General features: G+C 36.4%; 1 protein-coding gene across 3 annotated transcripts in view; it reads right to left on the bottom strand.

Annotated features, from left to right (window-relative positions):
* Window positions 1-16553, bottom strand: part of TBC1D8 (TBC1 domain family member 8) — a 37856-nt gene extending 21303 nt beyond the window's left edge. For 2 of the 3 annotated variants that reach the window (XM_088136612.1, XM_088136613.1), the window contains exons 1-4: window positions 16177-16553; window positions 7971-8126; window positions 3103-3221; window positions 629-857 (exon numbers count right to left, since the gene is read on the bottom strand). In XM_088136612.1, coding sequence (XP_087992738.1) covers window positions 629-857; window positions 3103-3221; window positions 7971-8126; window positions 16177-16303 — 631 coding nt within the window. In that variant the 5' untranslated portion in view covers window positions 16304-16553. The remainder of the gene's footprint in view (window positions 1-628; window positions 858-3102; window positions 3222-7970; window positions 8127-16176) is intronic. The other variant, XM_007430632.3, reaches the window with a different exon arrangement.
* Window positions 16554-17617: the final 1064 nt, after the last annotated feature.

The raw sequence follows: 17617 nt of genomic DNA, 5'->3' as shown, positions 1-17617 counted from the left end.
GTAAGCCACAGAACTAATATAATGAATTCTTTGTTGTCAGTCTATACAAAGTTGTTAGCAGATAAAATGAACGCCACATTAATTTACTTACAACCACAATCATCATTTTTAAAGTGTAACATTCCTAAATTTCAAGAGTTATATGTGCTTAATATAAACAGTTTGGACCAGAATTGAGTGGGTTGTTCCCTTATCAGACATATTAATTCTGAAATGATCTTATTTTCTCTAAGAGAAAGAATAGTAAACCCCTGGTTTACCACATTTCAGTTTAATAGTCTTTGCATGCAATGGATAAAATTCATGTGACATTTTATGCACCTGTAAAATCCTACTCCCATTTTATGTATGTGTAAAATGCATAGAATTCATAACATTTCTCTGTATACAATACCATTTGCCATTTAACAGAAGTTCAAAATTCCATTTAACAGACATTTCTCCACTACTGTTTTCTAAGACAATTTGAAACTCAGACAGCCCACCCTGTTAGCTACATGCTTTCCATTCCAGTCTACTACCATCCAAAACATGCTTCCCTTTACTTTTGCTTTATTTAACAAAACCTATTCAGCAGTTTGAAAAGTGTATTGGGCTTTAGTATGCATCATTAGATGTTAATACTTACATTCCTTGCCCAAAAAGAAAGAATAGAAACAGAAGTGATTAATGCTCAGGTAAAGCCATCCCTGGCGAGGAACTTTCCCTTTCCAGCAGCAACATGAATAATACGTAATCAATTTTTCTACTTCGGGGAAGTTAAATCTGGCCTCAAATTTTACTAGTGCTTCTCTGAACTTCTCGGGATCTTCCTCCTGTTCTGCTAGCTTACTGCTGGTTTCTTCTGCGATTAATGCCTAAATCAATGACAAATGAATGTGTTACAAGAGGTGTACAGCTTAAAAATCATATGCAAACAAATGTTTCTACTGTCTTTGCAAATAATTTATAAAAAGTAAACAAAATTAAAATGAGATAATTCAGTATAAGGATAGGCTACTGCTCATTAACTAGCAGTACAGTATTAGCTAACAAATGATACATGTTCATTAAAAAATGACTGTAGTTGGGAAGTCAAACGGCTAGTTCCTTACTATGCAGTTATTCATTGCCAAATATTTCACTGAAGGACTTTTTCTTCTTGCAGCTCTCCATTCCAGCCAAGAAGAACACATTCTTGTAGCCCTCTCATTTACCTTTGATCCAATGATAAAAAGGCAGTAACAACAGCTGACTTCAAGGGCTGTTGGGCAAGGATGTGGGGAGGTGGCCACTACTGCAAGGGCTGCTTGACTGGACAGAACTCATCAGATGAAAACCCAAACTGTCTCATTCCTGACCATTCCCACTGGATTTTTTAAGCATTCTCCCTTCTCTGAAGGATGGCTTGTTCTACCAGGCAGCATATTACTCAACTGAACTTATGGGAATAAAAGAAAGATTTCAGGGACCTAAGCATGCATTGTCTCATGAGTTCCTACTGTAGAAGCTTGGCATCTTTGCCCCATGGTTACACTCTATCTTTCACAACATCTCATACTAGAAGCTCAAGACACAAACACTAAATTATCTTTATACGTTTATGAGAGACAATGCAATAAAAGCTTAAAGGAGAAAAAGGCAATAACAAAGTAAGCCTATTACTTATCCAAAACAATGACAGAACAGAATAGTAACGTTCATTTATTAGTAATGACAGTTTATTTTGTTTTTCTTTAGGAAAATGAAGATGATATAAATGGTTTCCTGCTTACCATATTTTATTTTGTTAATAACTCTTTGAGGGAGATTAAGGCAAGTGATGATGATTGTTCAAGCACACTCAGTAAATTGCATAGCTGAGTAAGAATATTAATTCAGAAGCTAATGGGCACAGATCAATTCTCTAGAAAAATTATGCTTGTGATTAGAATATACAACCAACCTCATATTCCCAAAATTGTGACAAGCTTCAAGGTACCTAGGTGCATTAGGTCATTTTCCACTATCACCTTATAGTGTCTTCTAGAATCATCAAGCCATCATTGTGCTAAAATAGCAGTAATGGGGACAGGCCCTGTATCATTTCAGCCTCTGGGTAATGCTCTGAAGAGGCTATAAGTGGGAAAATGGCCTTACTACCAGATCATAGCTGCAAAAGTCTGGGCAACCACTAGATGATGGCAAAGAATTTTTGTACCTCTTTGCTTTCATCTAGTTGCCATTTGAATCTCTGCAGCCCAATTCTGGTAGCCATATGAAATCATCTGTGACAATTCAGAGATGGAGGCAGGACTTGATGTTGAGATCATTGTGTCAGAATCTTAAGATGGACAGTGAGGAGAGAGGTAGAATTGTCTTTACTAGGCATTAAAACTAGAACAGGGAGCTTTCCCTATACATTTTGCTGCTATTCAAAGTTGTCTTATATTTCAGTACTTCTTCCTGATGAAAACACTGCCCAACAGTGCAGTTTTGGATTCTGGAAATTTTCTTATAGACCCTTAGGACTTACATTGCTTTTTGGTTAAAAGAAAAAAAAAAGGAATTCCATAAGCAGATAACTTTGATCGAAGAAGACCAGTACAATATTCATGGGTAGAACATCAGGTATTAAATACTGACAGCAAGTATCAAATACTTATTTATACTTTTCTATACAAGTAAATGAAATCTTCCTATTAATGCTTTGTTGATTGTGAGCCATTTTTTCAGGTAAGGATTTTCTAATAAGGATTATCTACCTAAACATAAAATAACCATTTCATAATGGTTTGCATATAGGCATATATAAAGAAAATTCAGCACACAGGAGACTAGAAGATAAAGTATATGGGAAGAACACAATTTATGGAGTAAAGTAAATGAAGGCAGAGATATTAAACTTCTATTATAAACATATAACTTGATAGTAGGAAAGAAAATTGAAAGTATTAGTATCAACTTTCTCTTTCATCAGGCACAATTGGAGAAAAAGTTCAAGAGTACAAAGCCATGAGCCCAACCACATATTAACTTTTCTTATAAATTTCTGGTCTTAAAGATATCCAGAGAAAATACCTGCAATATTTTTACTTATTTTAATACCAGTACAAATGATGGAAAAAGAGAATATTTTCTTACCTTTATTTTACCTTCGACAAAGCTGACAATATCTTCTTTATTATCAAACACAGGCAAGGTATGGAGCAGGTTTTGTTCCAGCCATTCCCAGTGATGGTTTATCTCCTCAACTGTGGCACCTAGCACAAGACAATACAATTGTGGGGAGACAGTTTTCCACAAAGAAAAGTTTTCTCATATACTTGTTATATTTTTATTATAGCAAAAATATAAACTTTCTCCTTCTATTTCCATAAAGAGAAAACAAAAAGTCAGAACCTCTTATTTAATTACAGATGATAGTTTCTATTGTTGTGATTTTTGCTACGACATTTCTTATGCATCACCTGCATTGTATACAGTCACAAGTATTTACGTATAGTTAAGAAGTGTCTCTTCCTAATGATTAAAGCTAAAGCAAATGAAGTATTTTTATATTAACATTCCATGACAGCTCAGCTGTCTTGGGTTCAGTTCTGACAAGAATCAGAACAATATTCTTAATAGATCCCTGAACTAACATTTCCTTAGCTAACTTCAATTCTAGTTTAATTATCTCTTGTCTACAACTGTAGCATAATGATGTAAAAGGATTCTGGGTATCAATTTATATACTACAAAATTTCATACCCTTTAAATATTTTTAATATTTCATTTAAATATTTCATTTAAAAAAATCACAATCAAAACAAGCACATCAACAGGCAAAATAAGCACGTCAGAAGAAAAGAAACAGTCCTGGTCATTTCCCCTTGTTTTCTTTTCTGCCTGCAAGTGATGTGTGTGTATGTGTTTGCACGTGCACGTATGAACTTTTAAATATGCGAGCTCTCATTTACAAATGGCAATAGCAACTTACATTTGCTAATTTAAAGTTCTATACCCTAGTCTGATACATGTATAGGAAGGCCTCACATAAATTCTATCACATTCCAAATACTTTAAAAATAAGAGAAAGTGATTAAAATAGTCCAGAATAAATATATGTTTTGTTTTCATTTCTCGTTAATTAAATAAGCAATACCTAAACTAGTAATATACTCATAATAGGTATGTTTGCCTGAATTTGTCAGTCCAGTACTAAATAATCCAAGAGAGCCCTCACCCCACCCAGTAAGCAGTTAAGTTTAGCTTGTATCCCAGCTATCAATGGTTTTACTGACATCTTATATTTTTAAAAAACTGCTCAGGAAATAAATATGTAATGGCCTGGAAAGCTCTGTCTCCTCCTCTTCTGAAAATAAATAATGGAAAAAGAAATGCTGTGCCTTGAGTTTGAGGCATCCCTCAACCCCCCAACTCTATCTGGAAGTCAGAAGAAATGTTAATCACAGAATGATCCTTCAAACCTATCTCTGGATGACATGAAGAGGCCAGTAAGAAAATGTACAACTAAGTCTGGGTAAAACTGTAACTGAGGCATTCAATCTTAAGCATAGCTTGAGAGTGTTCTGAGTTTAGACAGCACATCAGGCCTATACTGATAATCTAATTTACTCTGTCATGCAAAAGTGGTCAGCAAATGAAAAAATAGAAAGAATCTGGACTAATGCTTACAGATAATAAAGTAAGATTGTTCGATTTAAACAGTATTAAATTCCTAATCTTGAAATAATCAATGAATCCACTGTTACAAAAGCAAAGCCTTTACTACTTCAGCAAATGGTTTAGAACCTTTATGGGTATAAACAAATAAATAATACAACTTCTATATTGTTTTATATGGGAATATATAGAAGTCAGGAAGAGAAGGATAAATTCACAAATTCTGTTAAGATGTGATTTGTTAATTATAATGTAATGAATAATTATGTTTGCCTATAATATGGTAAACATGATGATCGACAAACCACAATGGCTGGGTTCATGGAATATGGCTAGCATAACTTTTGAACCTGGCCAGTGTATGTAAGAACATGATTACTGGAAAGGAAAAAAAAAACCAAAAGAAAAAAACCATTTAATTACCGTTTCCAGTTCTTCACAATGGGGAGAGGAAACTGAGATCAACAAAAGACCCATAAACTTAGTCTAACCTGAGGTTGCTATCATTAAAGATACTGCATGTTACCTCTTACAACAGAGAGATAAACATAGCTAAATATGTTTTCCACTTTCAACAGCTAGATTTCCCATACAGAATGCCAACTGCCAGGGAAACTGTCCAAGAGCTAACTTCCTCAACAGGAAGACTCTGTATCTTGATAAACACAATTAATCAAGATAACTCCTGTTTCAGCACAATACTCACATTATTTAGCTTCATCTCTACTAGATTTTGAAAACAAGATAGGCTGCAAAATGCCACCATGAGCTTTAAAGCCCAACTGCCCAGGCGTTTTGACTAAGCGATAAAACTGAAGTCAAATTTTAAAAAGGAAAACTTTAAACTGGGAATTTTTTTGTTTCCCGATCTAGCCTAAAGCCCTGGTACTCCTGGCCATGTCCCATCTACATATCTCATTTTGGAATGCTGCATCTCACTTGTTTTGTTGACAGCTGTTGCTCTCTGAAAAGGAAAGAAGTTGATGGAGCAACTAAATTTTTCTAATGAGATATTTATATTAGCATCAACGCTCCTACAGGATCTTAATGAAAAAGAGAAGAAGCACAGAATGACTTCTGAATCAGAAGGGAACAGAAATGGATGAGAATAACTTGGTTACAAGTACAAAATATACATCCGATGGCAATTACTTAGTCATGAAAAATTATTATTTTAGTTATGTATATATTTAGTATTAATAGAACTGTGTACTGTTACTTGAGACTTGTAATCTGTTTTAAGTAGATATAGCAAGGCATAAATTTGATTTCAAATCAGTTTAAATGTATGAAGTAGAACCCAGAGTCCTTGAATAAAGAAGTACACTGGCTTATAAATTCCTATAATTATCAGGCTTCATTTGCAACTCTTCATTCTGTTCTCATTTTATGAGTAAATATTCTGACCATTTTGTTTGGCTGAACTTTACAATAGTCTACATAGGTACATTTTGCCATACAATTATTACTGAATAATCAAATTATATCTTTTCTTCTCTGATATTAATGTGACACAGCATCTCACAGGGTTAAAATATGCAGCTTTTCATGTGTGGTAGTTTTTAAGGGCAAACCATAAATGTCCCTATTCAATTATAATTTGAATAGGGACACTGTAGCCTTCATCAGTGTGTCCACCAGACAGAATGACTGACAATAGGAAAATTTATTACATGAAATGAAATGAAATATTACATGAAATAGATTTACTGACAGTTATGAATAGAGAGCATATTATTTTGCCCATTTTTTTTTCAATTTGCACTTTCTGAACTAACATGTAAATAAGAACAGTGAAAGATAATCTCATCATTTTTACCCTTCATTTTCTGCAAGGTCAAAGACATTGTAGGCAAAAATCAATTGCTGGGAGCAAGAGAGAGTCCACCTGTTGTTTTCCTGACTGCTATTATCAAGCCTCAAGAATGATTTCCATGCTGCTATTGGCAGCATTCTTGGAAAGCAAATCTAATAATGTATTTTTTTCCTCCAGAGTACATTATTAATCTTTCTTTATATAACCATAGAAATGCTTTGGTTGCATGTTGTGATCAATATTTTATTTATTTATCTAAAACATTTATATCGCTGCCCATCTTGTATCATATTCTGGGCAGCTCACAACCAAAATTGATCTTATAAATATCAATTATCATCCCACCAACTAAATAAAGCAATTTATTTTATATATGGCATTCTTCTCTAATTAAAAAAAGCGTTTCAATTTCAGGACCAATCAGTATTAAAGTCTGGAAAAGAAAGGAAACAGACTAGGGAATGCAAGGCAGAATCTAATAAGGAAGTTTGTACAAGATTATCAAGCTTTCTAATTGTTTACCCTAAAAAAGAAATTGAATTACACTAATAAACTGATAATATAAAACTTGCAGCTCTCTTAATACCAGAGAAAACATTATCTGCAAAAAAAAGAGAAGTAACCACATAAACAAAACTGCACTCTGCTAATCAAGGAACTCTATTGATTCTTGGGGGGGGGGATCAGCAATTGAGTAATACGTCTATTTTTCCCATTTTAATATGGCTACAAACAAAAGGACTTGAACTGCAACTTTTAAAGTACTGACAAAGGGTCTACAATTTCTCCATCAGCAGCAAGGAGGGATGTAAGACTTTTACCATGTTCTTCTTCCCTTCAGTAGTTGTTTGTGAACAGAAGAAAAAATGAGGAATCAACAAAAAACTTCCTTCCTCACACTTCCAGCAACAGAATACCCTCTTTTCACAACTTTTTAGGATTGAGGACTTTTATTAACCTTACCACACCAACAAAGAATGCAGGAGCAACCCTATATGAGTATATATGATCTGTATCAAACTGACAACCGCAATTTTGAATATCAAAACAGGATCCAGATGACACTCCCTATGTAGTTCTGTGAAAATGCATCCAATCACATTTCAATTTCAATTTTGTGTATTTTCAGCATTAGACACAAGCTAATATTTTATTCATAAAATATTTAAAGCATACAAATAAATACATTTAAAAGTTTAAAAGTTGCCCCCCCTTCTTTGCAGGTCAGGGAGAGGATATAGTTTTTTTTTAATTCTTAGGGAAAAAGGCAAATAAGGCATGTGAGCTCTAGTATGAAAAGTCATGCTCATCTTTTTTACAGTTTCCACAATGGCATAACTTAGGATGTTTAATATTGTGTCAACAAATCTTAATATTAAACAAACCTGGAAATATTACAAATTATATGCACATTGTTAAGTAAGCCTTACCCACACAGTAGTGTTACTTATTTGGGTTACCTTCACTTTCTTTGACATGCAAACCATAGCATGCTCAGAGTTCAGTTTTTGTGTGATATATAACTCACCAATGGCAATGGCCCAGTAAACCTCTGATCCGTTCAATAACTCACCACATGCAATGGCAGAGTAAATAGGTGATCCTGGCACTTGTAGCAAAATTCGAAATGGAGCAACACGTGCATTAGAATCAAGTACAGCATCCAGAGCTCCTACTAGACGACCTAGACAAATATAGAACAGGAGCAAAGGGTAGTTGAAAAACAGACTTTCACTCTCAATATATATTAATCAAACCAAAATTTATGGACAAGATGGACAAGAATAAGATAATAAATGGAAAGGGAAGAACATGTGTTAATTAGGTTTATGTGATTTAATTTAGTCAGCAATATTACTTCTAAATGAAAAGTTTATCAAAATTCAAGTCTGGAATTCACAGAACTGAAGTCACTGTTCTGAAGTCAGAACTTAAGCCTTGAGAATTTTTGTTGTTATTAAAGGTATAACTCAATAATGATAAATCTTGAAAATGAAAAAACTTTAATACATTATTCACTGGCTTATTAAATTAGTGGCAAGACCAAAACTATACCTCTCCATGTACTTGTATTAAGTTTCACTGCAGCACATAAACAACATATATTTTTTCTGGGGCTAAGATATGAAACAATTGTGCCATGCCTCCAATCCATACAAGAGGCCTAAGTATCACATCAGCATGAATAGACAATAATAACAGTGCTTCCATGCAACATGGTACTTCTATTTCCACCAACTATTGTCCTAATTCGGTGAGTATCTAGTCTGCTTCAATTATCACCACTAGACAGGCCTTGCATTTTAATGAGAATTACTTTCAAGGGCATAGCTGGAAAACTGCTATCAGAGATATATGGAACAAAAAATAGAATAGGAAAAAAATCAGTTTCCTCTGAAATTCACACATACCTAAACTTGGGTAAAAGTACAAACACCATTTTTTAAAACAAACAAATATTTAAAATAATCATGTATTATTTATTAATTATATTGCATGTATAAACACTGTAAGGTCCTACCTCTAATAGGGATAGGGGCTGGGAATGGACCAAATACCTAAAATAGGGCTTTAAGATATGATTTTAGGGAATGTATGGCATAAGATGAGATGAAGCAATCTTGCCAAAAGTATTATTTACTTCGGGAAAATACTACAGCATTCTGTTATAGGAAATCTTAATGCCAAGCAGTAATTGTCAGTCTATTTAAAGTAGGGTAGGAACAGGTAGTATCAGTATCTCAGCCTGCATGAGCTAAGGACTTGTGCGTAAGGATGTAATTTGACAAATATTAATTTGAGTATATCACACATGCACACTTCTTGTTTCATATTGTGTTCAATTCCTCTTTCACAACTGAATTACTGTTCTCATAATCCAGTTCCTTATTTTGCTTTAACCTTTCAATCACATTTACATAATATATAACAAATCCACTAGTAAAACAAAAAATGAGTTCTGCACTGAAAATATAACCAAACTTTAGGTTTGATTTATCTATTTTTAATATGTATGTTCTACAATTGATTTGGGCACAGTGAGAATTTTTTTAAAAAGTCATGTAAATTATATATAAAGTATCTCACTTGTTGACAGCGCCTGGCTGGCCCTAGCTGGGTTCAGAAGCCAAGCACTGTTGAGTCTGTTTAGTACTTGGATGTGAAACCTCTATAATCTATAGAGTCAGCAAGAGTTAAATTTAACTTGAAGGAGCCTTGACTTTATTTACATGTAAAATATATGGCACTAAGACTCATGAAAAAGAAGTAAGATGTCATAAAACTGTTATATGAATTGGTATTCTACCAAGGCCAGCAGATACTAGGAAAGGAGATAGTGGAAGATGAATTATATGCCAGATGGTATAATCAATCTTCCATCTAATTCCCGTTAGGCTGCTGGCTCAATTGAAGTAGAAGACTCTGGTCTGTTGCCAGTGCTGAAGCAGTTGTCAGCTGCCAGTTTGGGCAACAGAAAGGGGATTTCTGTAAGATGTGGAAGTCAGGAAGTAAGTATTGCTGAATTCCCCTAAACAGGCACACAGAGGATTGTAGATATGTGTTTCCGATGTAGCTATTATATAATAATGCTCACACAAGGAATTTCTCATCATTTTAGTCAAATGCAGTTTCTAAACTCTGTTCTAACTAAGATGAGAGATGTGAAATGAAAGGCTGTACTCAGAAAAAAAGGAATTCCTGAAGTATGAATGACGTTTTGTCAATATTAAAATGGGAAATGCTCTTTATATCTGTACAATCTAACTTTCCTAGGAATCCTCATGAAATGGACTATGTTCATTGATCACAGGACACCTATTTACCAGAAAGTACAGTCATGAACCTGGATGAAAACTAAGTTCATAAATAATTTAAGTACAATCAAACAGGTTTAAAAAAAAATCAAAATAATCTTAAAAATCCTAGTCACTTGGAGCAGAAAGCCTGGTTATGAATGGATAACACATACAAAACAATCTGAATATCTGAAAACTCAATACAAATGCTGTTATTTCTGTTTTTAAAAAGGGAATCTAATTTGTACTACTTATTGATTCATTCACATATCTGCAGAAAAAAAAATCTTTCTAGCATTGAATGTATTTCTTTTCATATACAAACTTTAAAGATCCCTCTAGCATTGATCTTATTTCTTTCCATATGTATATTTTAGGTGCTTTAAGTCAAGAGATACTTAGGAAACAGCAATTAAACATCATAGCATTTCCAGCTGTCTTACTCCACCCTAACTCTTTATAGCATGATAAATCCTTCTGCCTGAAAAATTTTCCCATTTTTTCTAAACCAGGAAGCTATTGTTAACGGCTTCTGAATAAGTCAGTATACTTCAACATAGCTTCAGATTGGCTTACTATCTTGCCTGTTCTGAAATTGTTAACCATGGTTTCCCAGTTTGGATGTAATAGCCGATTACACTTAATTAAAGGCTTCCTGAGTTATTTGGCTGCTTGCATAAGGGGCCTTACCTACATTGCTAAAATATTTATCTGAATACAGTGGTGAGAGATCAAAAATAGAAGAGTGGCCAGATGCAGAAGGATAAGTGTCTTCATGCTTTGTTTCTGGATTGTGTATATGCGTATGTGTATGTATATATATATATAGTCATTTTTTTTTCACAACAGCCAGCAATTGTCCTTGCCTTGTTTTCCTTTGTATATGATCACTCTAAATGGAGGGAAAATAGTTGTTATAGAAAACCAAATGAGTCTTAATCTGAGAAGTCCGAAACTATAGAATTCAATTATCTTGCAACAATAATTTGGATGTGGTGAATTCTGACATTGTTGGAGGATCTGAATTAAGTTGTCTGTGAAACTATTTTCATTGCTAAGGATGTGCTTATAATAAAAAAAGGAAGTCAATTCCCTAAATGATCAGTTGAATTTTTTTAAAAAAATGAATGTGTTTACCTAAGGTTTAAGGATATAAGCAAGACCTGAAACATTTGCTGCAAAGGCGACAGACAAAAGATTATAGGGACTCTGTAATGCAATATTGTTCTGGTCTTAGAGTCTAGGAGACATTAAACATATTTTGCTGTGAAAATATAAATAGAATTATCAAAGTTTAAGACAAGGAAAACCTCTACTTTGTTTTAAGAGAAAGGATAAGTGGAATTAACACTAGTTATATAATACAGTAAATCAATTAAATACTACCTTGTTTTAGTTTTGCTGGCTGTAGTCTGGAACAGGAATTTAGAACATTTGATTTTTCAAACCTCTGCATGTAAAGTCCAGAACCATCTAACATACTTTATGTAGGATATGCGGAAGCCAGATCATATTCACAATCTGGACTACAGCCATTATTTTCTACATTATCTATTTTCATTATTCCTAATGATGAACAAAAGAAATCAAAAGGAATTTTTGTGTGCTCTAAGAAAATATTTTGGTTTTTATATAGATGCATGTCTGTAATACATATTTAGTAAGATTTTTTTTTGTTTCACACTGCTGAAGATCTGCAATCGAGTTCAGTAATATAATCGCATTATTTGTGAATGTCACATACTAATATACTTCCTATCATTGGTCATGTTTAATTCTAGCAGTTATAGAGAATATTTTTAGATCACTCAGCACAGCAAATAAACATAGCCAGTGGTATTTTCTTTTCAACAAGAACTTTGTGAGGAAGATAAAATGAATAGGCAGTCATTGATATATCTGGTGAGAGGACAGCATTCCATTAAAATTGGACGCTGTTATGATATTAAAAGGCATTATACTGAAATGGAGACATTATGACAGCTGGTGACAAAATGGTACACGTCTGTATCAAATCTGTGTGATGTTTGACATTATAAAAGTCTGGATGCAGGTTATCTACTATTTGTCTAATGCATATTTTCAAAAAAGTTTTCAAGAGTGTCTAATTTTTCAAACATTTAAGTTTTATCTAAGTCAGAATCTTTATGTATGTAAAATCTTGCTTACATATAACATTTAATCAGGGTCACACCAACAAATCCAGAGACAATATCTTATCCATGTGTGATAGGGAATGTTAAAATGCAGTACATTTTTCATTAAAGGAAGTAAAAGCACCTTTGAAAAGCCTATAGGTTTGATGGCTAAATTTCAGGAATAAAAAAATTAAGCTGCAATCTAAACTTCTAAATCCAGTTGATTTCAGTGTGAGATTTTCAACATGTACATTTATTTATTCAGCACCGTATACGTGTTTTTTCAGAGACTGGACATGAGGGATCTCTGAAATGTACTTAAAATATGGGAGGTAAAGCACAGGAAAACAGAAGGAAGGAGAAAAGGAGGCATGAATAAGAAAGGAAATATCATGTGCTTATTTTAATTATATGCATTTTGGCATAGTAATAGTAAGGAACTGATGAGCAACCTAGTGCCCCCTAAGATTATCATAAGAGCCTGCCTTTATTCATGCTAGCAAGGACTGATGACGCAAGGGCAAATATTTGTAAAGCACTTATACTTTCAGTGAAGCACACCAGCGTTTAGAATCTTTTCTTGTCTCCCAGTGCTATCGTGTGATTGCTAAAGCACTGTACTTTTCATGAGATCTCAACACCATTTCTCAAAATTAAAGCAATTTTTTAAAAAGAGGGGGGCAGGGCTGCTTCTTTGGGGTAAAGGAGGTATTTTGCTGCTCAAAGAAAACATATAGAAGTATGAACTACAGAAACTAAGGAAATGGTTCAAAAACTTCAAGGAAAAGGACAATTTTAAGAGAAAATAAGAGGTTATATATGGATGCAATTTGGGAGGCTGTTACAGTGATTGCTTGGTCTTAACTTTGGCTGGATTTTTTACATAATCTTCAAAGTCTGTAATTCTCCCACACCAGTTTCATAAAAACAGGGCATTCCTGTTTATGGTAATCATAATTAGCTGTGAAGAAGGTCATAACCTCAACGACACTTCTACCTCTATGATCTTGTTCAAAAATGTGTTTAAATTCCCAGAGTTACCACATAATAGCAACTTTAAAATTATTAACAAATTTCTTAATGACTGTGTATAATGTTGATAGTTTTAAAACAACTTTACAGAGAGATGAATACATGAGTACTGTCAAGACAATAGGCACATGATGTAATGCCCTTCAAATTATACCTGTCTTCTCAAAGATTTTTCAGGATTTGTTAGGGACTGCAAAAGATTGATCGAGTCAGGAAATGAATTTGAGGAGATTTAGTTAGTCTTTTTCTCTTGCCTTTAATATTTAGCAGCATGTCTCCTCTGAACATAAGGTTTAATTTGTGTTAAATTACCATTGCAAGTTATCTTATTTTTTTTTGTAAAGACTTCAGACTTGATCATCATTATATCTTGGGGAAATGGCTGCATCCACATATAATATTAAATCAGAATATTTTAACCACTGTTTGTGAAACAAGCCACTGTGACCTAGTTTGCACATTATTAAACAATAAAGTATGGCTCCCCGAATCACCCTAAGCCATGTGATGGTATAAGGTGATGGGTCAACATAGCCAGTGAGTTCTATAAATTTATTATGCATGATATAAATAATCTGTAGAAATATATATGAGAAACCTGATAAATATGAATTAAGAAGTGATGTAGAACATGGCATCATCATAAACAGAAAAGGGTGAAAAAAAATTAAGGATTTAGTACTTTGTCCCCATGTCAGTTTTGATGTTTTCCTATTGTTTATTATCAGCATGTAGTATTTACAAGTATATCGCCAATTAATATGAATCCTTTTTGTGATACAAGGGCAGATAACAGGGATTTCTATTAGTACATACAATATAGAATGGAATAAATAGGAGGAACGCTGGATAGGTGGAGCCAAGTGTGTATTAGGACTGGCTTGAAAGGATCAATGAAACTTGCAAAATTCCCAGTTTTGAAATTCATTTACTGTCACTTCTATGGCAATATATTTTAATTACAATATAAGTACAGAACTAATTTGGGCTACTGAATATAGAATTAATAGTACTTAGATCTGAGAAACAAATTCCAAGCGCATAATTCCATTTTTAAGAATCAGGAGAAAACTGACATTTCTAGATTAGGAATTTGTTGTTCTCAACATAGTCAATTCACAGAGGTACACTGTGTTCAAACATCACTCTTAAGCCATAATGAGATTTGTTTGGCTTTGACTTAGCATATTATGTGAATCAAACATGGTTAAAATAAGGGCTTAGTTTGATAACTGAACCTAGCTATAATCTGTATTGAAACTGGTTCATGGTAAAGAAAATGCAGGTGAGTTTCAGAAGGCAACAACTAATTTCACAATTGGTTGGTTGGTTGGTTACGTGCCATCAAGTTGTTGTGGACTCTTAGCGACCACACAATAACGTGGAAAGCTATCATGCCATCACCTAGTAAAACATTAATGTAGTAAAAGAATTATCAACATTATTAAAAATGATGAAATGGTTTATTTCTATAATTAGCATACTGTAGATAGTTTCACCATGACTATTCTGAACTGTTTCATCAGGAGCTGAATAATAACTGCTATTATTTATCTAAATACTTTATTGTTGTTTAGGACAAATGTGTTCAAATACATTTGTACGGCTTTGTCAAAGATTTTTTTTCTAACATCCAAGCAAAAGAAATTAAGAAAACATGCCTATATATTTTTGTTTGAAATAAACTTTTATATCAATAATTATACCTTATAAACTGTGTCTATTAGAAGTCCTAGATCATAAATGTACTTACTTAAGCTTAGCATTTTAAAAATTCAGTGTGCGTGTATTGCCCTACCATCTGGCCCACATTATTCCACATGGAGATGTTTACATCTGGTATCTCTTGAAAAATGTTTACATATTTTGTTTCATGCTATGACCTGTCTTTAATACATCTCTTCTTTCCTTCCAAATGAAGTTTCACTCTCTTGTGAACTGCGCTCTTCAAATAAATGTCTCTGATTTCCCATTTTCCTCCTCCTCAACAGCTGCCTGAGGCACCAAAACAATATATCCTAGATATTATAAGTATTAATAACTTGCGGGATTGAGGTTTCCAGAAAACACAAACTTTTTCTTTTATTGAATATATTCTGCGTTTTTAAAAATGGGCTTGAGCAGTTTACGCTGACGTACATTAGAGAGAGAGAGAATCAGGTGTCCATTATACCAACCCCAATCCCCCCCCAACAACCCGGAGGGAAAAGAAGGAAAGCCACTGTTTGCAGACCCAGCCTAGGAAAAGTCTCCCGTTTCGGCATTCTTTCGCGGGGCCTCCTGGCGCAGCCTGCCTACACAAAGGGGCTTGGTTCTCCCCCTCGGTCTCCTTCCCCACCTCGGGCGCAGGATCAGCGGCCTTTCCCTTCTCATCCCCGCGGAAGTTACTTCCTCCGCCTCGGCCTCGCGTCCCCTCAAGGGGGCGGGCTGCAGAAACAAACAGGGAGGCAGCGGCTGTCTTGCGGCACCTCGGAGACCACTTCGTTGGGGCGCAGAGCCGCTCTCGCGGGACAGCAAGGGCGCCCCGATGGGCCTCCCTCCGGAAGGGAACGAATGGGGGGGTCCCCCTGGCCAAGAGCCTACCCCCCGGGGCCCCTTCAGCTGAGGGGGTCCGCAGGCGGCTCCTACGTCTCTCCCTGCTGCTTTGTGCGCGGCTGCCTGGAAGGGGTCGCCCCTCCTCCGCCTCTCCGCCTAGGGCCCGCTCTGCCCCTTCCCTCCCCCGTCCGGCGGGATCGGCCGGCCGACCGACCCCCCGGGCGCTCCGTACCGGTGAAGCGGCCGCCGCCGTCGCCGTGTCCCCTCCGGCGCTGCAGAACGAAGTAGCCGCTACTTTTCTGGGTCACCCAGAGCTTGAGGGCGTTTTTCAGGAGCACCTCCTCGGGCTTCAGCCACATCTTCCCGCCGCGCTGCAGCTCGCCCCGCTGCCAGGGTCACATCGCCCGCCACCGCTCCAGCTGCGTCGGCCAGCGAGTCCCCCTCCCTCTGCCCCGGGTCCGGGGGAGGAGCCGCCGCTCCGGGTCTTCGCCTCTGGAGGGTTGGACGCTCCTGGCCAGGAAGGCTGCCAGGGCAGCGGGAGCGAGGCGCCGTGCCGTGCCGTGCCGTGCCGGAGCAGTCGGGCTGCAGCCGAGCGGCTCGGAGCCCTCTCCCCTCTCGGTGCGCCTCCGCCGGAGAGAGAAATCTGGTCTCCGCAGGAGGGGGAGGAACGGAAAAAGGAAATTCCTCGCTGCGTCTCCACAGCCCGCCGAGGTGGTTCGTCCCGCCGACTGAGAACAGGCCCGCCTTGGCTCGGCCGGGCAAAGGTAGCTTCCTCGCAACCTTGCCTGCTGTCCCAGAAGGAAACGACGTTTGGTCGCACTCAGTAAAGAGCGACTCTGAACATGTGTAGAAGTCAGCCTCGCTCCTCATCTCCTAACGATGTGGAGCGTGGGAGAGCTCTCCTTTTCCAAAGCCAGGAGGGTGTCTTTTCAAATCGTTGTCATACTTCTGGGTTTCGAAACGAGCCACTGGAAATAGGAGATGGCTAAGACCAAACCAATTATACTCAGCAAACTGATTTTAACACATGTTAAATGCATTTTGCACTATTCATATTAGTGATTCGCCTGGACTACCTTTTTGCTGTGTATGTGTAGAGGAGAGAAAGAGAGAGAACTGTGGCTCAACATATATGGACGAACAGTGAGGGCCAGGCTCAGAATTATTTTCTCTTCATCTGCAAAAATGCACAAGGTTTCATCGTTGTGTCCCCTCACCCAGTGATGTAGGTAGAACTGGATCTCCAGGTTCCCACCCAAAGGAGGTCCCAAATGATCAGCCAGATGAATCAGCCACATCTGGGGGTTGTGTCAGCAATAGATCAATACTTGGACTAAGGTGATATTCAAGGCCAAAAGACAAAAATATGAATGTTGGAAAGAAATTATGTAAAGGGGCTTGGAATTCTAACTTAGCAGGAAAAGGCTATAAAAAGTTCTCAGTGGGGCCAAATTTGATATGGTGGGAGGAACTTCCAAAAAAAAAAAATAATAAATTGATTAAAAATGTAGTGGCAGTTACACAGTGGCTTGGAAGTTGCTGTGTGCTCTATTCTAAGTCCTGTGATCCAAAGCAGAAAGGATGAGGCACACCTTGTACCTGTCAGTGCACATATATGTGCATACGTGCAACAGAAGGGGAGACCAGGGACACACAGGCAGAGATAAAACATG

This window comes from Python bivittatus, unplaced genomic scaffold, assembly GCF_059951505.1.
Source record: "Python bivittatus isolate LINGU-HERP-01145 unplaced genomic scaffold, Pbiv_v1 ctg000060_np1212, whole genome shotgun sequence".
NCBI lineage: Eukaryota > Metazoa > Chordata > Lepidosauria > Squamata > Pythonidae > Python > Python bivittatus.
Note: the sequence above shows the minus strand (reverse complement) of the source record. Positions and strands in the feature narration are given on the sequence as shown.